Raw genomic sequence first — 23,215 nt, 5'->3', positions numbered from 1 at the left:
CAGCTGTCTGTACAAGTGTGAGGTCTGAGCTCATGAAAGCTCCTGAAATGACTCCCAGTGATGAACATGACGTCGGCTGACGGGACTAAAAGGATTAAAACAGCAAAGTCAGCCCTGTGGGGTGTTTGTGGTTGACGCTGTCTGGACTGAGACCCGGTGTGATCCGTCTTTCAGGTGGTCCAGGGCACCGAAAACAGCGTGGAGCTGAACTACCTGAACTCTCTGACGGAGTACCAGGTAGCCGTCTTTGCTGTCTACCGCAGCTCAGCCAGCGAGGCCTTGAGAGGGAGCGCCACCACACGTAAGTCCAGTCAAATTTAAAATACAAAACATCCACACAACCGGCCTCAGTCACCTTTTCGTTTTAGTCGAGATCATTTTGGGCCCCTGTTCGGATTGTTTACAGTGAATTAAAGTTACAGTGATTGAATAAATTTGTCTACTTAAATATTTATTCATTTCAATATGATACACTGCACATTAAAGATGGAGTCACTAAGCTTGAGCGGCCATTTCCAGAGGAGCAACACAAATGTTGGACATGAGCAGAGAATAAGAAACTGATATCGACCATTTTAGCTTTTCTGCGTTTGTTAAAGAACAGAAAACAAAGCGACTGATCTCTAAATAACTGACAGAATAAACCAACAAATCGGACTGTGACGTCCAGTTGGAACAGCCGGACCGGACTTCATTAGGCAGTCAGTTATTTTGCCACAAATCAGCCAACAGCAGGATGCTGCTCCGTCAGACAGATTTTATCAAGCCAAGCTTTAAAAACTGAAATACAAAATTAGAACACGACAGAGAAAAAGAGTGTTGCTGCTGCAGTCTGGTTCGCCCACACGGGAAATATCAACGGGGATTAATGGAGGAAGGCCAACGGCCCAGGTTTGACTTTTTATTACAGCCTGTAACAACCTCCGTAAGGATTGTCTTTTCTTTCATCTCACAGCTTTCCTGCTACTCTCTCCAGATCTTTAGTTTTTAGTGCAGATTGCTGAAACATATCAGCCCATCTGTCCGAGGTATCAACAAACAGAGGCAAAGAAAAATCAATGTTTGTCGGCTCAGCCGCTTCGTTACGGCGGTGAAACGACCAGATCGAGCAGCTGAGTCGTGTCCCGGTCTGACAGAAGACTGAATCTGGTCCACAAAAGCTGCACAGGTGCTCCATTATGCATCCGAGTCCTGATCCTCCACCTCTGAAGGACGTCTGCGGTGAGCGCTCTAATTCTGGTTACGCTGCCTGAGGCCTCGTGCTGAATCGTCGAGCCCGGCAGGATTCCTCCGGCCTCTTTCAGCTCGGCCGCCGCTTGTTGATGGATGACGGGGAATTCCTCCCCGTCGGCGGAGGATGAATGCAGCGTTGCGGGTTGACCTTGTCCTGAAGTTAATGGGGTTTGGCTGCCTGATGCTGTTATCTACTGGACCAGGGAGAACAGGATGGAAAACAGAAGGGGAACACTGACATCAGTTTGTCAAATGTGAAGATGTTGTTATGGACCAATATTTAAGATTTATAAATGACTTTTTTTTTCATCCCTTTAAAGTTGAAAAAAAGTCTCCACAAATATATGTCTGATTCATTTACATGTTTGTTGTAGAAGAAACCTCCAGAGCAGAGCGAGGAGGCTAATCGTTAGCCGGTTTCATTGTGTTAAGGCTAAAAAATGATGAAATCACATGATGGCGTTGTGTGTCTGTGCGTCCTGCAGTGGCCCTCCCCATGGTCAACGACCTGGAGTTGTTCGACATCACCCACAGCACCATGAGGGTGCGCTGGCGGACGGCGGTCGGGGCTTCTGGCTACATGATCCTTTACGCCCCGCTGACCGAGGGAGACCCGGCGGACGAGAAGGAGGTGAGGAGTGTGTGTGTGTGTGTGTGTGTGTGTGTGTGTGTGTGTGTGTGTGTGTGATTTTCAGGGAGCTGTTCAGATCCACCTTCTCCAATTTAGTTTTTTTTTTTTTTTTTTTTTTGTGGTTATAAAATTAAACCAAGGCTTTAGCTCACAAACGGAGGGATGGACTTCAATACAGCTTCTTATACTTCTGTTTCAGGAGCTCCATCCATCGAACACCTGGAGCTGCTTTGAAATACTCTGTTTAAAGATGGAGACTGTCAGAGCTGACACAGACAGCTAATTGGCATCCAGCCTCGTAAAAATGACCCGTATAGATGCCTTTGTAATTTTAATGGAGTTGCTTCAAAGTAAAAATGTACTTTCATGTGGTGTTTCTATTATTTTTAAAGCAGATTGTGTGAGAGAGCAATCCTCCTTTATTCTTTCACGCTTACGAAGTGAGATAAGACAGAAGAGAGAGGATGGATGGAAAGGAGAATGGGGAGAAAATCAGTGGATGCCAAGATGACTGTTTCTGGCCAAGTTTTAAATCAGCCTGTCACGGCAGCGCAGTCAACAACCTCTGAACAACCCCTGAACAACCTTTAGCTCCACTCCGAAAGAGAAAAACAGAAACGGGAGCTAATGAAGCAGAGAAAGGTTGAAACAAACAGCCACAAATGAGCGTCAACAAGTACAAAAGCACCACAATCGGGCTGCAAAAGTCCAGCAGCAGGAAGTGCAGGTAGAGGATGGTGCGATGAAAGTCTGGACGCGCCGCCGGTTTCCCTCCCATTCCCATTGGACCTCATTACGCCTGCCGCCACATTTCCCTCCAGGCACACTGCAATAAAAACAACTTCGGAAGGAATTAAGTATCAGGATGGAAACCTTCCAGTGTGGCGGATCAGCCTGGCTCTGAGGCGGAGCGGTCGGAGCTTGGCTCCCATGGCTGCTCCCATGGCTGCTCCCCATGGCGAGATCCGTGAGGACTCGCCTGGGCCCGAGCCTCCATCCGGTCTGGTTCAGCTCGGCCCAGTTTGACTTGGTGAAGCGCCATCAAGTCCCCAAAGGAAAAGTCAATCGGAGAAAACACAGATGTGACACACAAAGGTGTGAAGTGTATTTTTAACACACATTCATGAGCAGCCTCGTCCTGATTTGATTTAATGAACGATAAAGCCATTTTTTTTTTTAAGTTGTTTGGCGGATTTCCCAGAGAAGCTCATATCAGGCCGGTTCGCTGCGTGTTTCCATCTTTACATCATTTATCAACCTGCTTCCGGATGCTGTGGGGAAATCTAAACACTGCTAGATCAGACTTTTATTTAACTGTCTTCAAATTGTAGAAAACCTCCAAAAAGCTGCCTGACGAAACATAAAGTTTGTCTTCAGTCTCGAGTTTCACATCTTACATGATGTTAGAGGAAAAGAACCCCTCCCCCCAACAAAACAAGATGGCGGCGGCTTGTTTTTGGTGTTTGATTGATGCCCTTGAAGATGATGAAGCATAAGAAGGAGAAACGTCTGCAGCCGTCCAAATTTGTCAGCTGATTTCTCTCGAGCTTCAAAATGAAAACAATTTATTTACTGGATGAGCAGCAGAGCAGCAGAGAAGAGCAGATGGACAAACATTTGTCAGCGCTTCATTATGCTGTTTTTTTTTTGGGTAGCATCTGTTTTGTCATTGGCAGAAGGTGAGCGACGGTACAGTTCATGTTGGCAGCTGAAAGCGCAGCAGAGTTAATCATCAGAAGAGCAGCTACAGATCTGATCTGTCAGAGATTCATACTTTAGTTTTACTTCTGTATCCCAAAGAGAAGGTGCTATATGAAGAAAAAAGCCAAAGGGATCCGTTACGTGATTTTCTCCGTCCCACCTGCTGACCTGGCCTGTCTGAGCGGGACTGTGGACGGATGGAGGAAGAAACGCAGCAAGGCTGATGATCTGACAGATAAAGAGACACGGATATCTTTCTGCTGAAGGCACATACCGATGTAATGTCTGTGTGTGTGTGTGTGTGTGTGTGTGTGTGCGCAGGTGAAGGTGGCGGACTCGGTGAATGAGGTGGAGCTTGAAGGATTGACCCCAGACACCGAGTACACGGTGACGGTTTACGCCATGTACGGCGAGGAGGCCAGCGACCCGATGACCAGCCAGCAGACCACATGTGAGTCCGTCAGTCGGTCATTGGCCTGATGAGTCTGTAGAGGAAGTTAGAGCAGAAAGCGGGGGAAGGGTTAGGGGGCGGGGCTAATGTGAGATTGATTCAAGTTTAATATTGGAGGAACTTTCAGTATTTCGTGTCTGCAAAGAGTTGGAAGCAGAAGAGCGGCACTCCGTCTGTCACCGTGAAACTGACATTTATTAACTGTTGATGGATTTCAGCTCCATGAATCAGCTGTCAGATTTTATGAGCCTTATTTCATTTACTGCGGGACATCTGAAGGGAAATTGCAGACACACGTTTTCTGATGTTTTCAGAATTTTTCTGAAGATCTGAAATGAAGCGGTGACGAGGAACCGTGTTCAGGGAGCCATCTGTCCGTTTGCTTGTAGCTTCGTAACTTTATCCGGGGCGACTTGTTGCGCAGCTATTTTCTGCACCTCAATTTAATTTTTAAAGCCTCAATGAGAGCGACCCCGCCTCCACCCTCCACCCCAGAGCTCCAACATGCTTACTAATTAGGGTTTTATGAAGTCTGCTTTAAGGTCTGTGGCCTGTGGCTTTCAGTCGTGTTTATGTCTTTAAGTACATTTCAGATAAAGAACGGGGGAGGGGCCGGACGAGGTCTCGCTCAAATTGCTTTTCATGGTACAATAACTTTTCAGGCGGTGGCTCGTTGCCTCCATCCACCCATCCGGCTGGAGAGCCGTTCTGTTCATCCATTCTTTCAAAAACAAACCTAGTTTTCTGCTCCTCATTTGAGTCTGAGCGAACGCTCTGTTCATGTAGGGAGGAAGCATGCAGATAAAGAAATGTGGAAACTTTGCGGACTTGCCTATCTCAACTTTTTAATTTCCCATCCTCCTGAATCCTGTGCTGACCCCGACTCGACCTCTAGCTAACGTAGCGGTAGCCTCTCCTCCCTCCCTCTCTGCTGCTTTGTCTTTACGCTGACCTTCGATATAATTGAGGTGAGGCGACGGCAGTAGAATCAGGATCCCCCCCCTGCAAAGAAAACAGATCAGTGTTTCTCAGCAGAAAAGTTTCTGGGCTGCAGAGTAAATGAGATTCCTCGGCCAAATAAAAAAAGGTGAGAGACGGAGAGGAAGGAAGTGAAGGCGGCGCCCAGGGGAAGTGGAGTGATGTAATCTGCCGTTGTCCGCTCTCGAATCAAAGTCGGGGCTCTACCCCTCCTCAGTGTAGAATCAAGCCGAACCAAACTCAGAGGATATAAAATGTTGGGGTCTGGGACATGAACCGACGTTTGCCCTTTGACCTCACTTCAGTGCCGCTGACGCCGGCGAGGAACCTGCGTTTCACAGACGTGGACCACAGCTCCGCCCGCCTCACCTGGGACTCCGCCTCCAGGAAGGTGAGAGGATATCGGATCATGTACGTCAAGACCAACGGAGTCCAGACCAACGAGGTGAGTTTCATTTTTAGAGAGAGACAGCTTACACCCAGGGCTCACTGCCTTTGTGTTAATGATGACAACAGATGTGTCACTCTGCAGGTTAAATCTCTTCAAAGTCAGACTTTAATCCGTCTTTCTGGGTTTAAATGTTGGCAGCACGACACGATGTGGCGCCGGTGGCTCGTTGCCTCTGAAGTCCCACGTGGATTTATTTTATTTTTGTTTTTTTAACAAGCTGTAAATTAATAAAATCTGAAACTCCCAACGTGGGTGCTCGGTCTTGTGTCTGCAGGTGGATGTTGGCCGCGTGACCACCTGGTTGCTAAGAAACCTGACCTCCCTGACGGAGTACACGGTCGGCGTATTCGCCATCTATGATGAAGGACAAGCCGAGGCCATGACTGAAAGCTTCACCACAAGTAGGACACAAGGCTAATTGAGAGTCTGCAGCGGGTCATGTGTGGTTTGTTGTTTCCATGACAACAAGCATGTTTTTGTGCCCACTAGAGACTGTCCCCGACCCGCTGGACCTGAGGAGCAGCGACATCTCCACGGACAGCTTCAGGGTGTCATGGCAACACCCGGCCTCTGACGTGGTGCTGTACCGACTCAGCTGGACGTCCAGCGATGGAGCAGACAGCAAGGAGGTGCGTCCGTCTGTCCACGTCTTCGCACAGTGATGAGGAGTGTCACGTTTTACACATATATACAGTTTTAGATCATATGGCTTTTATTTCAGCGTCCAGTTTGACTGATTGTTTGTTTACTTCATCTCTTCCTGATCCGTCTCCGGTTCAGACGATGGTGAACGGGAACGTGAACACCTACCTGATCAAAGGACTCAGCCCGTTAACGGAGTACGAGGTCCTGCTGAGCGCCGTCTACGGGAATGAGGTGGAGAGCGACGAGGTCGTCCTGGTGGAGTCCACCGGTAAACCCGACGCGCCCGCTCATTCTTATGATTTGAACATTGCACTGATTTAATTTATTTATTTATTTCCTTCATTTGACTTTCAGTTGAGAGAACAACCACCATCGCTACAACAACCACCACCACCGCAGGTAAATGTCTGATTCTAGGAATCCAGGAGATTTAGATTTAAATGAAATGAATTCTGACCTTTGACCTGGACAGCTGTACAAATATTGTTTTTGTGTTGGCCAAAGCTCATTTGCGGAGCTTCATTGAGTCCACATTGGTGTAATCTTTATTGGTCAGAACAGCTTTAGGCTTTAATTTGAAAGGGATGGAGGAAGTGACAAAGATGAAGCTCCGTCCGTCATGAATGAATGAATGAATGAATGAATGAATGAATGAAGCTCCTGTGTGGTGTCTCAGCTGTGAGAGTTCTCTGTTTGTTTCGTCACATTTGGAATGAAGCAGTTTGTGAATCTGCTAGTTGTGGATTTAGTGAATCTAGAGTGTTTCTGCAGTCTGCGATTCTTTGGAGAGTCTGATAAACTTTATTCCAATGGGAAAATGACACAGATTTTAAACCTGGTTAAATGAACTGAGGAGAACCAGTCTCTCTCCCTCTCTGGCCGTCCCAGCTCCACGTTTTGGGGTGAGGAACTTGAGGATCGACGATGAAACCACCTACAGCCTGCGAGTGTCCTGGCAGCCCGTCGACCTCAGGAACGTCCGACATTATCGACTGACGTACGTCAGCGCCAGAGGAGACCGGGCCGAGGAGACGGTGAGTCGCTTCTGTCCTCCGACCCAGACGGTGTGATGCTTTGTTTTGTTTGATTTCCTTCCTGGTCCATCTCGTGGGTTTAGTACCTTTGGTTGAACAGTTTTGAGTATGAACTCATCAGTCCTGAATTAAAGTTCCCTCCAGAGCTTTTAAGTAAATGCTGCCGTGAAACTGAGGGTTGAACGGCGTCTTTCAATGGTTCAGAACTTTTCAAACTTGTGCTGCAACAAAAACATCTAAAAAGCCAAACCGACAGTGTCAGCGTTGTTCCGTCTGCCCTTCAGACTGATACTGATGTGGTCAGTCTGAAGTCTGACTGGACTGTTAATGACCGGAGACGTTTGCTGAGTGTTTGTGTCCTGATGGAGGGAACGAAAGGACGGAGATGTTTGTTTGAGCTTCGAGGTGTCAGTCTTCAGCAGAGCGAGAGAGATTATTGATGAAGGTGATGGCAGTCCTTCACATTAAAGGTCCCCACTGGGGAGAGAGAGAGGAAGAGGTGAGTGGAAGAAGAGGGGGGCTCTTCAAAAAGAGAGAGAGACTTCTCTCATTAATGAACCTGAACAGAGACTTTTACTGAACTGGACATTTCTAAATCCAACAACAACATCTGGATGTTTGTCGAATTAGTTAGCTTTGCTGGCTTCCTGTTTTGTTGCTGAAACAGGAAATGTTTTGACCAGAGTTTTACTTCAGCAGCTCAGTCATCTGTCTGAAAAGTTTCTAACTTCACAGAACAACACTAAAAATACATCACCGCTCCAAAGCCTCCACTTTATTTATTTATTTATTTAGGACAATATATTTTCATTGTATTTGCCGACAACACGGCTGAAACAGAAATCCCGTTGGTGTTGGGAATGTTTGAGAGTTTTCTTTAGTGGCTAAGACTCAAATATAACGATTATTTTGTAGGGAGCTTTTACAACAAGGACCAATCAAATCTCAGCATCATCACCATCAAACTTATTCAAAAGACGTGATGAATCTAAAGTTAAATTAAAAATAAAAAGTAAATCAAAATTCATTAAGGAGCAAATGTCAATGGTCACTGTGACATCACAGAGCAGATGTTGTGAATCGCAGTTATTGTAACCATGAGGCCTTTCCTTCGTTTGCATTCTGACATGAAATCAGTTTTTTTATTCTTGTCGACGGCTTCGGTGCATCAGTGACATCAGTGATGCATCATTTTTGGATCATTGTGTGTCGAATATCAGTTGACAGGTGTGTGTTTGTGTGTATTTTTAGTTTAGTTTTTTTTATTCCTTTCATGGCGTCACGGCGGCGTGCTCTGGCTGCCGTTGCCACATCAGCCTGACAGTAAAGGGCTGGCAGCTGCTCCGTGGACGGCTTGTTAAATGAGATCTCTTATCAAAGTGCGAACAGCTGTCGGGTCCACTTGGCACCCCGGTCGACTCCCGAATCACCGAGTGCTGCACTCCATTACGACCATTTAGTTTTTTATCTGCCGGTGCGAGGGGAGGGGGGGGCAGCTGGCAGGATTCCTCGTCCGTGTCGTTCAAAGCGTCAGTCGTGCTGCCAAAGAGAGGGACACCAGCCATGAACAGAGAGCTCACATGCCGTTGATTCGCGGATGGCAGCCGTCCCGCGTCACCTGAAACGGCCGATAGCCAAAACAAAACAGACTTTAATGCAGCTGTTACATGATGATGAAAACAGACAACAAATCTGATCCTGACTTCTCTGTGACCTTTGACCTCCATTAATGGGGGTAAAGTCCCCCACTATTAAACGTAACATTATTACAAAATGATGATAGTTATATTTTATTGTTTTCATATGTATCACATTATTAGAAAAATAATTATGGCCTCAAATGTATTTATTTATAGTATGAAATATTGTTTTACATGATTTTAATAGTGTGAAATGACAGTTTTAAATCAAAGATGAAATGAATTTGTTATTCTTTAATTATATTTTTGTTGTAAGATGTGTCACTGTTAGATTTACAGGACATCCTGTAGATTCTTGTTTTCTCTTTCCAACACTAAACTGGGAAAAAACAGTCAATGGTGCCGTGCTGCAGGGATTGGACGGGACCCAGCAGTTTCCCAGGAGTCTTGTTAAATCCGCGCCTGTGACGGGAAGACACACAAATGAGGAAATGATAAAATGGTGGCAGCTCTGACGTGCACAAACTTCATCTCTGTCGTTGTGTTGTCTTTGTTTTGTCCTCTGACGAAGACGAGTTGCTGTCACGATACTTTCTGATGCAGCTTCTCTTTTGACTTCCTGGTTTGCGTCGCCCAGCTGTTCGATTGTAAAAGAGGGTTTTAATTTAAATTGCAGGCCTTCCCATGATGCACCTGTTGCTCGTGTCCAAGGTAGCTGCTGTAGATTTATTTGTTTGCAGTCTGTTTGTAAATCCATGAGGGGGAAAAACAACAGGAAGGACAGAAAGTCCTTCAAGTCAAGTCAAATTTAGGTGGTCCAGAGGTCAAAGGTCAAAAAACAACTCATGATGACTCAAATAAGTTTCATTCTCCTCTAAATGGAGCTTCATTTAAAAAATGAACATCATGTTGTATTTGAGACTGAGACCGTAAACTCATCAGGGAGGAGGAGGGACATTTTCCCATAGACTTCAACGTAAGGGAGGAGGAGGGACATTTTCCCATAGACTTGTTGCCCCCTGATAGTCAGTAGATAGAATATTTGAGTCTGTATCCTCGTTTCTATTCAATCTTCAGCAAATACAAAGACAAAAAAAAAAAAAAAACTGTGGTTGTCTCTCAGTTTACACAATGAGACCACGCCCACATCTGAGTGTTCAGAGGTGTGGCCCCCCCAGACTGAAGTGAGCTCCTCCCTCCTCCCTCCCACCTCGCTGTTTGTCTTGTGGACAAAGCGAGTCTTAAAACTCTCTTTATATCAGCCAGCCTCCGTCTGTTTGTCTGTCAGGCCAGTTTGCATTCTGGGCATGTACAGGCTAGTCTGGCTCCATCCTCAAACCCTCCACCCCCAACAGCCCCCCCCACAAAAAAAAATAAAAAATCACTCCCCTCTCAGATGTGTCAGTCAGACAAACACTGCAAGCCTCGACAAATCAATTTCAGCCCAGTCTGATGAAAAAGGCAGCAAGTCTGTAAACTGTCACCAGACCAGCCCCCCCCCCCCCCCCCCCCACCACTTCAACTCCACCACTTTATAAATGCAAACATGGTTTCATAAAGTATTTATAAAATTCAGAAACCCAATCTAGTTTGGACGGAGACTTTGCATGGGAGCAGAATATTAAGTTTGATGCGCCGAAGCTACAGAAACAGAAAGTGAGCAGGGACTGATGGGAATCAGCATTTTGGGGGGGTTTACCTGCTAAACTGCACAGTCCAACACGAGGCACGTCAGACGAGCTAAATCATTTAAAACCACAAGTGAAAGCTACCTCAGGTGGCCCCCGCGTGGTCTGCAAACAGGAGATCTGTCAGAATATCACGTTTTAATTAAAGATGTCAGCAGGATGGATCTGACAGAGATAATGAAAGAAAAACAGTAAGAGTGCAGTCTGAAGGGACACGTACCTGCAGACTAAAGACAGAAATGTTGATTCACATTTTAAAATGAAGAAATCTGAAAAGATGAAAGCGTTTGGTTTCACTTTGTTGAAGTGACTCAGGAACCCGGAGAGTTTTTGTTACTTTTTGTTGAGTGGAGCGAGGCAGATAAAACTTCACACAGGACGGTGATTCTCTGCTTTAATCCTCCCTCGACTGCCACTCTCACCTCCTGGAACAACATTTCCTCGCAGACCATGGCGGCGAGCGTTGTGTTTCCACATGGTGGAATTGCTCTGGACGCCCAGCAGCTTTGCTTTATTGGACGCTGAAGGAGGCGGCGGCGGGAAATAGAGTGAACCACATCTCTCTGAGCACAGATGGCGACATCTGTTCAGGCGCTGACAGGATCATCAGGATGGACATTAACTCCTGTATTCATAAGTTTGAGTGCCGATGAAATCTGAATGAATGACTGAAGTTGCCACTGCAGATGGATTCGATCCCTTAAAACAGCTGGGATGGTGTGTAGCTCAGGTTGTGTTCGCATTGTGAGTCGCTGTGTCCGTCAGTGTGGCCAAATGTGGTCGGGAACAAACCCAGAGCTTTTTTATTTTCCCCAACGTGTTATCGCCTGACAAAGTTGTTCTAGCTAATATTTCAGAAATAAAACAAGGTGAGTTTTGGTCACCTTCTTCTGGTTTAAAAAAAACCCATCATAATCAGTTGACTCTTGGTATTAGCCAAAACCAGACAGTTCTGATAATTAGATTTTTAATCTGATCTTTTACTGCATGCCAACCTCAGTCTCACTTTACTTTCCCTTTCAAATAACTGCACACGTTTAAAAACTGTGAGCGAAGATGAACTAAAAAAAAAGAAAACGCATGAAGTGATTGTAATGTTTTTAATGGGGGAGGCAGTTTCTGAAGCCAAACTTCCTGTTTATTAGAGGAGAAAATGAAGTAGGGTCAAAGGTTTTAACAAAAAACTGCGTTGTTGATTTACATAGAAAAAAGACATCAATAAATAATTCTAACCTTTAAAGAGGAAATGAGTAGATCGGCTTCGGTTCATCTGGACTCTCGACAAAAGGCCTCTGGGTTCAGAGGCAGGTGACGAGGAAACCTGGACGCAATTAACCTCCAAGCCAGCAGAGCCGCTCTCACTCCTTCACCTCCATTACCAGACTGCTGCTGGGGTTCCTACTAAAACATTTCCGATGAAAACTTCATTTGCTTCTTTTATTCTTGAATAAGCGTGAGAGGAACTTCTGGCAGGTGACCTGACTGACGTTGGAGACGTCATGTCTGCTGATTTAGTTCTGGACAGTTTTCACGTCTCTGAAGTTCCTGAAGCATCTCCAGATGTTTCAGGAACAGCAACATCTGTCAGGGCACACAAAGTTTGTTTCAGTCCAGTAGAAGTTCTTGGCGTCAGTATTTTGTCCAACATTTAACCATTGTAGGAGATGGACTGATAAAAAAACATGAATCTGGATCCACAGACCAGAAGAACACGTCCTTTGATCTGAGCAAAGTCAAAGTCAGAGAGCACGAGCAGCGAATTTAACTCAAAATGAGTGCAGAAAAATAAACAATATGTGATAACAGGCTGACGTTGTGTGTTTCTGCCTCCAGAGGACGGTTCCCTCCGGACAGAGCAGTCTGGTTCTGCAGCCGCTGCTTTCAGACACCGACTACAAAGTCAGCATCACTCCGGTCTACGTGGACGGAGACGGACCGACGGCGGCCCGGATGGCACGAACACGTGAGTCCTCGTTTTTAACATGAATCCGCTCACTTTGACTTCCTCTTATTCTTCTGGCAGTGACGGTGCTGCTTGTTCACACCGTTTCTGGAAATAAAGATAGTGTGAGGAATATCGTAGAATCATCCAAGAAATGAAACAACAGAGCTGAGATTCTTGGTGAAGGCTGTCTGGTTTTGGCTCCTGCACTCATTTGGACAAATAATCCCAACAGATCTGATGCTGTGATTTGAGAACAGAGATCAGAGTCTGACCTTTGACCCCCCGCCGCTCTGATCTTCCCTCTGACTGTAGACTCTTTTTTTTTTTTCTTGGTTTTCTCTTTCTTCAGGTCACTTTGGAACAAACTTTGTCTGTCAGAGAACACAGACAGTTAAATCAGCGTTAGGATTTAAACTCGTTCACTCCACTTTGAGAAAAAGCTGCTTGACGTGAATGTTTGTTTGTAAATGTTACTTAAACTCAATGAAACATTCGGACGTGAGGCAGCAGCTTGTCTTCACATTTCGCCGGGCGCCAAGCGCAGAAACGTTTGGGAATCTTTCCCGCCCTTGCTGAACGTGACTGAGCGTTGCCCTGAACGCACCGGTGGAGGCTGATGATTGGTTTCTGCCGCCGAGCGTGTCGCAGAGCAAACGCTAAATGCAGGACATCCATCTTTCCCCCTTCGTTCCATCACATCTTCCCACGTGGTGCCGCGCTCACATTAGCGGGTGCTAACGACGTTCTCCAGGTTTTTAAACGATGGGGTCCTCAACACTCAGCCATGATGGATGGCTCCTGTTAGCGAGTGAGCGATGAGACGATCGCCCAGGGAGAGGCGACGGGGCTGGGTGGGCAGAGGATAGATGATGTGACAAAGGGAGCCGCTGTAATCTGGGGATTGGGTGAGCGCAGAGAGGGTGATGGTGGTTTTTAGCCTCGAACTGAAGACAGATAATGAGACAGATCGCAGGGTGAGGCGGATTCTGAAGACGGCCTGTTTCGGTGGCCATGACGTCACGGAGATCCCACCAAACTGGTTCTGAAGAGCTGGATCAGAGAGAACCAGGAATTCTGAAAACATTAGAGGAGAATTTACTTGGTTAGATTCAAGTTCACAGCTTCACCCATAAATTAGTGGGCACCTTCGTCTGGAAACTGCGGAGGAGGTTGTTCTTCACTGTGTTTTTAACAAATGTCACACATCCAGTTTGTGAAGCTGCGGTAACATTCAGGCTGACCTTTGACCTGCTGCCGTTTCAGGGTGTTTGCAGTTCCTTATTTTGCAGAGCGGACTAAACAGCTCGAGGAGGCCGACTGTGGGGGGGTTTCATTCAATCCTCAGTTTCTCATTACATCTCAGCCTGACGCGTGAAGGAGCTCAGAGGACGAAAGCAATTCTGTCGTGGATCTGAACATACAAGTGTTCAGGTCATTGGGTTTTTACTGGTGAGGAGGGAAAATGAGGCCGGAGAGTGGCTGTAATCTGGAGGTTTCCCACCAGCAGGAGGGAGAGGAATCCTCGGAGGATTCGAATCTATCGCAGTACGGCAGCAGCAGAATCGACTGGAGAGGTCGGAGATGTGTGACGGCTTCAACATCACATCCTCCAGTCAGCTGACAGAAGGAGCGCTTTAATTGGAGAGCTTTCTCATCCGGATAAATCACAACTGTGTCGACGTTTGCTTGGCACGTTCTTTCCTTCCAACAGAAAAGGCTCCAGTCGGCACTCAGAGCTGAGTCATGTGAACTCAACGCTCGATCAGCTCTCTGAGATTATGGTCAAACAGAACACTTTTCACTTTCGTCTTTTCGGGTCCTTCTCTGTCGTCTTCAGAGTTCCCGGTTCATAGACGAATCCGAACCTGCAGCCGCTGACAAAGTGAAGGTGATTGGTCAACGGCTGGTGGGGAGGCGGGGTTTATTTTTGGTCACTGATCCAGCGGGCATTAAACACAATGCGTTCTACATCTTTAATAGATAAAATCAGCGTTTATGAAAGTTTACAATGACAATAAGTGAAGAGCAGCAAAGACCCACAGATTTCATTTGTCTTTTTTATTTATGTTGTCTCTCGTTAACAGTTTCCAGGTTTTTTGCTGCATCAAAACAAAACTCTGCTTCTATTTGAACCCTTCAGTCGGTCCGTTGGCTGTAAATGAGTTTGGGGGTTTGATACCCAAACAGAAACTTTCATCCCGTCCTGTTCTCCCCCAGCTGGCATCCTCTCTATCGAATACGTTTCAATATTTCTCACACTAATTCAGACTTTGGACTTTGTTGAAATTTTATGAAGTGCTATTAAAGCTTTTATCCTTCTGCAGCTCGTATTACTTATCTGCCGGTCCCTGTACTTTCCTCTCTCTCTGCTCTGAGACGACAGTTTCCAGCGTGAAATAACTTTTTAATCACTCTGACAAGCAGGAAATGACATTTTTAGAAGGTCTTTTATGAATAAATCTGCTCGGTTTGATGTATTTCATAACTGTGATGTGTTCCAGCGTGTTTTCATAAACTCAGTCTAACTCAGGAGTGTTTTTTTTTTCGTCTCTCCATCGTGTTAGCTCTTTGGTTGTCTTTTAAATCTCCTCCATCTTTTCATTATTGATTTGTCTGTCAACTCTTTTCATCAGTTTTTCATCCTGTTACTGGTTTGGGGACCATTTTTCAATCACTGTAGCACCTGATAACAATAATTCACACACCATCAATTTGTTAAAAAAATTAAAAATTGTGTCTTTTTTCACCTCTCATTTCGGAAATTGTCATTTAAAATTTGTTCAGTGCCGAACAGAAACGCCTTAATGTGGCCGTAAAAGGCTAATGGAGATATAAAATCTGCCTTTTCCGTCTCCTCGTCCTCAGTTCCTCTGTCGGCTCCGAAGAACCTGCGGGTGTCGGAGGAATGGTACAACCGCTTCAGGATCAGCTGGGACCTTCCGCCTTCGCCCACGATGGGCTACAGGGTCGTCTACCAGCCGCTCTCCGGTGATTCACACCTCAAACTTTATTCATCACTCCATGAAATTTCTCCTCACTTTTAAAATAATAAATGAATTGAGTGAATAAATGCGCAAATGAAGCTTTATATTTGTACCACTCAGCTTTCTGGGATATTGAGAGTTTTACTGATCATGAAAATAGATTTACAGAAGATAGAATTTATGACCTTATAAGCTTTTTTTACTTCTATATTTAATATCGATAGAAATAGAATTTTATGCCCTTGAAGTGAAATCTGAACCGGCCTTCTTTCTCTCCTTCCTTCCTTCCTTCCTTCCTTCCGTCCTTGACTCTCTCTTGCCTGATATTTCTTCTCACCACCCCCCCGCCCCGTCCCAACAGCTCCAGGGTCAGCTCTGGAGACTTTTGTGGGGGAGGACGTGAACACCATGCTGATTGTTAACCTTCTGAGTGGGACGGACTACAGCGTCAAGGTCATCGCCACCTACACCACCGGATCCAGTGAAGCCCTGTCAGGGAGGGCCAAGACCCGTAAGTCCAGATCTGCTTACCAGATCTCCCCAACTGTTTCACTTTTTAGTTTTTACCCTGAATATTTTCAACATGGTTTTCAAATAAAAAAACACCAGTTTGTCCGCTTTAAAGGTCCATATTTGTCTCTTCTTCTGTGTTCTATTTTGAAGTCTTGAAGAAATGCCAATCAGAAGAGAGGATCTGATCCTCCCCTCTGATTGGCTGACTGTTTTCTGTGTGATATAATGGTGGTTCCAGGTGGGCGTGGCCAAGGGTAGTAATTGCTTCGCTGTGACATCACAAAGTCACAGAAGTCCTGACGGCTGGTTTGGAGGCTCAGCTTCTCTTTGCATCCTTCTGAACTAATCGTAGCTCCGCTGCGGTCGTCTTCACTCAAAGACTCGGCTGCTCCCTCATTAACGTCACATTTTTCGCTTCAGTCCTTTTAATTGCTGCAGCGTTGTGTGGATTGGATTGTGTTCCCATTAGCATATTCACCAAGTGTTTTGTTATAATATGCTGCACATGTGCCAGCATCTCTTTTCACCTCCTGTCCCCGGTCGGGCTTTTGCACGGTGTAATTAAAACAGTCAACTTCCATTATCATAAAACCACAGAACACAACAAGTATGGAAATAAGGGAAAATGCATTGATTGTGCGATATAACACAAAACTGAGGAGAGACAAAAGTGCAACAAGGAGCGAAATACAAACACAAATGATGAACAATGGATACAATTACCCAGAAATGGTCAAACATTTGTTCACTTTTAGCACTTAACTTGAAAAGCAAGTATCAGTTTTAATAATAAAAACTAATTTTCCTCTGTTGCTCATCAGACCGGTATTGAGTCAGACAAACGTCCTCTCGGACTCTTGTGTCTGGATCTTAATTGTGCAGTTGGCATTTTCTCTGCCTGATCATTTATGCACCTCATTGTCCCTCTTTCTCCGTCCATTTCATCACTTTGAACACAAGTGAATTAAGCGATCTCCTCTAATTTAATCAGAGGCGCAGCCACACACCAGAAGACATCAATATCTCAACATCCTCCCGACACTTGTCACCTAATTACGTCCCGGCCCCTGAAACGAAGCGCCTACGTGCCAGATTTAGTCCTCTTTTCCTTCGATCTGTCGCCAGTTCTTGAGAACCATCATTTGAGGAGGATCCTGGATTTACCTTCACTGCATCATGATTAACCACTTCGTCCGCCGCAGAGTCCTCCACAAGACAAACGACGACAAAACCTGCTTCCTTTTGAAGTGTCCTTGAGCAGGAGGCTGAACTTCCGCCCTTTCATCCATTCTCATTTCTCTCGGGCTAACATCTCCAGAATGAAGTGTCAGATAAATGCCTCTACTTCTAGCTTTTAAAAAATGGAGCATGTCCCTTCGTATCGCAGCCGCGTTTCCCGATCCTCTGCATAACAATGAAGCTCTTGATTTGAAGGACAAGTTTAGGAGGGGCAAACTGAAGAAGATGAGGGATGGAGCTGAAAAGAGAGTGATCCCAGGAGGTGAATGAAGTGTCTATCGCTTCACTCAGAGGCATGTCAATGAAGCCGCAGACTGATGGAGATCAGCGGACAGATGTCTCAATGTCAAACAGCTTCCTGTCGGACCTTCTGTTGGCTCCTCCTCTGATTTCAGTTTTCTGCAACTCCAATCAGATGAACGTGGGCATTTCAATAAAAGGAACGCTTCTCAGCAGTCAGGAAAAATAACTGCTTATGTTGTGGATTATAATCAGCAAACCTCTGATCCATGAAGTTAATTTCACTTTGTTAAATCACACGTTGGCCCAGAACCTCCTGGAACCACCAAAGACCAGCCGGGCTCAACAATTAAGACTAACATTGACTCATTTATCCAAAATGAGTTCCGGTTGAAGGAGTTGTGTCAGTGTGAAGCTCTACCTCTGTTAAAAAGGGATCGGATAAGAAAGTGGAAGAAAGGCCGTAGTAAAGCAGTTTTCAGCAGGAGTCTGGACTCAGATGGTGACTGAGGTCCAGTTAGATGAAAGAGGCTGATTGAAGGCTGCTTCAGGTCTGTGTGTGTGTGTGTGTGTGTGTGTGTGTGTGCACGTTCACAGGGATTCATGTTCGTCCAATGCAGACTCGATTCTTTGCTTAAGTGGGAAATGTTGTTTTGTCAGAGTGGATGTAAAATACAGAGCATGAAAAGGACCATTATCCAGACGGAGCCACATTCATGCAGATTTTTTTGAACTCGGCGCAAATGATGCCTTCAAAAGTCACAATCAAAGCGCACATTAACAGTGTGTGTGTGTGTGTGTGTGTGTGTGTGTAAGTCACACTTGTATGGCAGGATTTCTCTGTCCATCACCCAGACAGCCGCTCACAGCTCCATCCAGTCCTGCAGTGTTTCAGAAGAGTCAGTGACGCCTGTCACAGCTTTTTCACAGATTTTTCTTTTTTTGTTGCTGAAATTGTGCGTTTGTATCTGCGTTTTCGCCAATACTCGTGTCTGTTTGCTGTCATTTGTGCGACCATTGTGTGTGAAATGAAATGAGAAGAAAGAAATCATTTTTAGTTTTGTGTTTGTGGATCTGATCGTGAACAAAAGTCTGTCCCCCCCCTCCTTCTCTGGGCAGTTTACCTGGGGGTGTCCAACCTGAGTCCGTACCAGGTGAGGATGACCGGCCTGTGCGCCCAGTGGCAGCCTCACCGACACGCCGCCGCCTACAGAGTGGTGATCGAATCCCTGCTCAGTGAGTACCGACACACAAACGCACACAGCACAGTGTGTGTCTGCTCCTTTATATTCCCCCGACAGCTCCTCACTTTTCACACAATTATATTGAACCTTGAGCGAATGAAAAGCCAAATGTGTTTTTAATATTTTCCTTTTGAAACCGACTCGATCTGCTTTGATGATCTGAAAATCTGTTTGAGGAAAGACGAGATCAGCTGAGGGAGAGGAAAAATAAGATAAGAATATAAGGTAAGGTCGGTGAGATATAATAATATAAGAATCATTTCTGAAAGATAAGGGAAGTAGGTTCTGTATCCCTCATCAGGTCTTAATCTACCTTCAGCCAAATGAACCAGGTCCACGTTTCCCGTGTTGAGCTGAGCATCAGTAAACAGGTTTATCCCTCCAGCTGTCAGTTTTAACGGGTTCCCTCCCACCGTCATCTGGTACCCAATAAAAAAAACAAAAAAAACAACACACACACAAATCTTCACTCCTCCAGACTGTGTGAGGCCCGACGCTGTCTTCAGGTTCAGAGGTCGGACCTGATTTTCCCTCCATCCTGCAGCCTGATTCACACTCGACTCCGGTGGGAGTTTCAGTATGCAGCACAGAGACAAAGTCCAATTTTCTGGATCCGCCAAGCAGCCCGAGATGACAAAGATATTGTTGTCCCATCAGAGACGTGCCCAGAGTCCTAAAGGTTCAGCTGTGTGGTCGCACACTGAGTCCCTGTCGCCCCGCTGACATTTACATTTGCTGTGTGAGGTAAAATGCAGGAGGAAAGGTCAAAGGTCGCTGTCATGGCATCGGGGATAAAAATATGAACAGCGGTGAAGAAATCTGTAGTGATTTCTCTGAAGCATCGACTGATCCTGCAGTGCGGTCTCAAAAAAGTTGTTTCTGTTGTGTTTGTGTTTCGTCATGAAATCTAAGTGACAGAAAGAGACACAAGATTTTGTTATGTGACATTTCTGTTTCCGGTTCTCATTCTTCATGTTTATTTCAGGTTGAATTTCAGAGACCAGGTTTCCCAACGGGTTCACATCCAGAGAAAGATGATAATTATTAATGTGTTCATTTAAATGGAACACATTAATACGTGGATCTGTCCTGATTCTGGAGGCGTTCAGGTGTATTTTAAAATGACCTTTCTGTGGTTCATATTCCCAAAAGAAGAAACTCAATCTGTAGAAAAAGATCAGCAGACCCCACGTCTGGATCTGGACCTCCGGAGTCTCCTAAAATCTGTAAAACTCTGCTTTCATCAGGCGGATATCAGATTTCGGATATCTGCGTCCTCGACACCAAAGTCACCTCCACAGAAACAACTGATAGTCATTTTCTGATTCTCGGCGGCAGCAGGTATAATTGCTTATTTTCCCGTTTGTTAGAAAGCAGTAACACACTGCAACAAACCAAAATAACATCAAACAACAGATGGTGTGCCCCCCCCCCAATTCGATCGCACGTGTCCGCCACTCAGTCACCGCCTCAAAGGTAAGATTGACTTTTAATACAGCCGTCACCACCAAACAGCAGAGTAATGGCTGTTGTTCATCACCCCGCGGCCTCCAGCGGCAGCGCTGCCATCGTTACCGTCCTATAAAAGCCGTATTACCTCGGTTCCCTCGAGTTTCTTCAGGCAGCTCCAGGCTTTTCTTTCTGCTCTCCAGACACAAAACCGATAAATGAGGATGAATATCGCTGCAGCTGGTAAATAATTGCTGGAGGGAGTGAAGTGCCTCAGTCCTGATCCTGATTCTGGTCCTGGTCTGGTCTGGATGGGAGGACAGATGAGGCTGATAAAGAATCGATCGGTAATAAAACCTCCATCTCTGCAGGATCATTAGATATCATCTGTTCTTACAGCAGCTGGGCCCTTCAGGGGCCCGATCCTGAACCAGACCAGGTCCTCTGAAGGATCTGGGCCTCATTGTAGACCTGGTCTCTGTGTTTTTAGTTTCAAGTCACAGATAAAAATTATACAGCAGCTAGTCGAGTTCACCTCCAGAGACCTGTTGCCTAGAAACCTCGTTTTTTTTTTTTTTTCCAGCTTTTATGTTTGTATTTTAAATAATAATAATAATAATAATATAATGAGCCATATCTTGTTATATTATTCATGTTCAACAAAGCCCCATAGAAGAAACATGTAATTAATAAATTGCATTTATTAATCATATACATTGAACACACATAGTTATAAATAATGAATTAAAAAATTTTCCTCATAATCTTCGTATATGTGATGATAATCAGCTTCATTATTTAGTTGGACTGATGTTGGCTCAACCAAACACACATTTCTAAATAAAAGTGTTCAGTTCCAATAATGGACTTGGCACCGCAGCTATTAACTTGACCTCCCTGATGAAGTTGTAGAAGTGAGACCGTGCTTCTGTTTTCTGTTTTTGAGATGATTTTTCTTAGAAATATATTTGACATGTTGCCAGTCGACCTTGGCCACGAATGCAGACTCAACAAACGAGCGCTGATTATTTCAGTAATTGGATTCGGTCCGTCGGTTCGTCCTGAGCCGCTGTAAACGGCAGCCACCTCCATCGGTCCATCTGTTGAAGCGGGAGACTGCCGGCGTGTGTCGGCTCAGAGACCGACAGCATCTTCAGCGGGACATCAGTGTGTTTGGCCAAGCTGGGCCGCCGTACTTATCCCAACTCAGCTGTAGAATCAGGTTGATGTTCATGTTTACTCACTTTAATCCAAAGAGACGCACAATGAGGGACTGAGGTCCAGTTGGAGCTCTCCTGGTCTCTGAAGGAGCATTCAGGGTCCAGTGGTAGTTTGCTTTGCTGTTTGTCGTTCGCCTGCTCAGGATTTGTGTGTCTCCCAGACTGAAGGGGTTTGATGTTTGTGTTTCTGCGGCAGACGGTCAGAAGCAGGAGACCAAGCTGAGCGGAGGAGCCGGCAGACACTGTTTCAACAACCTGAAGCCCAACACGCAGTACAAGGTGAGCGTGTACGCTCAGCTGCAGGACGGGACCGAAGGGCCCGCCGCCACCGTCATAGAAAGGACGCGTAAGTACAAACAGGAAACACACTTAAGACAACAAATGTGAGTGCACAAAGCTTTTACGACACTTTACGAGAAGGGTTTGTGCGTTCGTATAGTTTTAGTTGTTGTGTTTCACTGACCAATCACAGCCGGTCGGTGGTTCAGGCTGAAGCGTCCAGACAGAAGGGAAATATTGTGGGTCTGTACACAGTTGATCAAAACTGCACAACTGTGTACAGCACAGACACACACATCTAGAAGTGCCTCTGTTTCATGAGCAGTAACAACAATACAACAGAAATAAAAGCTTGACAAAGAGACGCACAACCTGCTGTCACTGAGGAGGAAGGACGCTCCGAGGACGATTTCTCCGGAGCCATCGTCTTCTCTTCAGAATGAGATGTTTGTTTGTTCTGCAGCAGACGTTCTGTTGTGATGAAATGTCCCTTCTCCCTTTGTCTAAACTTCCATTTCAGTTTTGCCGACGTGCTTCGGAGCAGATGAAGACAAGTTTGATCTGAACGGTGTAAACACGGCACATGTTGTTGGTCCAAACGCCCCCAATCCGTCCCTGAACATCATGTCGTATTGCAGATTTTAAACTAGAGATCATGAACTTCTCAGGAAAACGTTGACTGAGCTGATAAATCAGGGACATTTTCCCATAGACTTCAAGGGGAGTAGCCCCCTGATGGTCAGGAAGCAGAGCGAAGGCTTCAGCAGATTCAGAGCAGATGACGGGCTGAAAACAACAGAAAGGAGGAGATAAAGACACAGAGTCTGCTTTGTTTTAATGCAAATGGAAGTCTTTTCTCTGAATGACGGTCGCCGCCGAACGCTCCCTACCTTCCCGCTCTGATTCCCACCCCCACTCTGACTGTGATGCTAAAGCTGTTATCTTACACCTTCTGTTCGTCAGTGGCGGCCGGGGGTCCCTCCTCGGCTCTTCTTCTCCTTTTTAATCTCGCCGTTTGATCGTTTTGGTTTCGGGGGCGTAATGCAACGTGCGGTGATTGTTTCATGATTAATGTGGTTTCCATGTCCTCACGTCTCTGTGTGTTTGGTTTATTCCCCCTTCAGTTCCCGTCCCGACCCCGGCGCCAACCAAGCCCCCCACCACCACCCCGCTACCCACAATCCCCCCGGCCAAAGAAGGTAAGAGCTGCTTTCATGTCGTGGAATCGCCAGTTTGATTTACAGGTTTTCTGGATTAAACAGGATCACGAAAACTGCTTTCATCAGAGTTACATCAGCTGAGCTGATACCTGAAATATGCTCCAACTCTTCCTTCTGCTTTTAGCCACAAAGTGGAGGAAAAACATGTTTAATCAGGTGCTGCGTTTCAATCTGTTTAAATGAGAACAAAAACCTCTGATTGTGGGAGTTAATGTCCAACTCCGGTGACCTTCATTTAAAGAGACAGGTCGTGTGAAGGCGTGTTTGATTTATTGAATCTAACGTCACAGACTCACACTAAGCGTAGCTGTGTGTGTCTCATAAAAATCTAAATGAGACGTTACTTTTCAGAGTGAAGGGTTCTGGGTGTGTGTTTGTGTGAGGATGACAGTTTAGCGTCGTTGTGCGCGCAGAGCAAACGAGCTTTAAC

The 23,215-nt window shown here is 45.6% G+C and overlaps 1 protein-coding gene across 1 annotated transcript in view; it reads left to right on the top strand.

The window, feature by feature from the left end:
• col14a1b (collagen, type XIV, alpha 1b) overlaps positions 1–23,215 on the top strand; it is a 71,586-nt gene that overhangs the window by 26,237 nt on the left and 22,134 nt on the right. Inside the window, exons 11-25 of the mRNA XM_029513480.1 lie at positions 175–301; positions 1,719–1,864; positions 3,887–4,016; positions 5,300–5,439; positions 5,720–5,846; positions 5,935–6,074; positions 6,226–6,358; positions 6,445–6,489; positions 6,979–7,156; positions 12,288–12,415; positions 15,263–15,385; positions 15,743–15,892; positions 18,493–18,609; positions 21,483–21,632; positions 22,690–22,764. Coding sequence (XP_029369340.1) covers positions 175–301; positions 1,719–1,864; positions 3,887–4,016; positions 5,300–5,439; positions 5,720–5,846; positions 5,935–6,074; positions 6,226–6,358; positions 6,445–6,489; positions 6,979–7,156; positions 12,288–12,415; positions 15,263–15,385; positions 15,743–15,892; positions 18,493–18,609; positions 21,483–21,632; positions 22,690–22,764 — 1,909 coding nt within the window. The remainder of the gene's footprint in view (positions 1–174; positions 302–1,718; positions 1,865–3,886; positions 4,017–5,299; positions 5,440–5,719; positions 5,847–5,934; positions 6,075–6,225; positions 6,359–6,444; positions 6,490–6,978; positions 7,157–12,287; positions 12,416–15,262; positions 15,386–15,742; positions 15,893–18,492; positions 18,610–21,482; positions 21,633–22,689; positions 22,765–23,215) is intronic.

The sequence above is a fragment of the Echeneis naucrates genome, chromosome 11, assembly GCF_900963305.1.
Source record: "Echeneis naucrates chromosome 11, fEcheNa1.1, whole genome shotgun sequence".
Lineage (NCBI taxonomy): Eukaryota > Metazoa > Chordata > Actinopteri > Carangiformes > Echeneidae > Echeneis > Echeneis naucrates.
The sequence above is the reverse complement of the archived record's forward strand: the minus strand, read 5'-3'. Positions and strand labels throughout refer to the sequence as shown.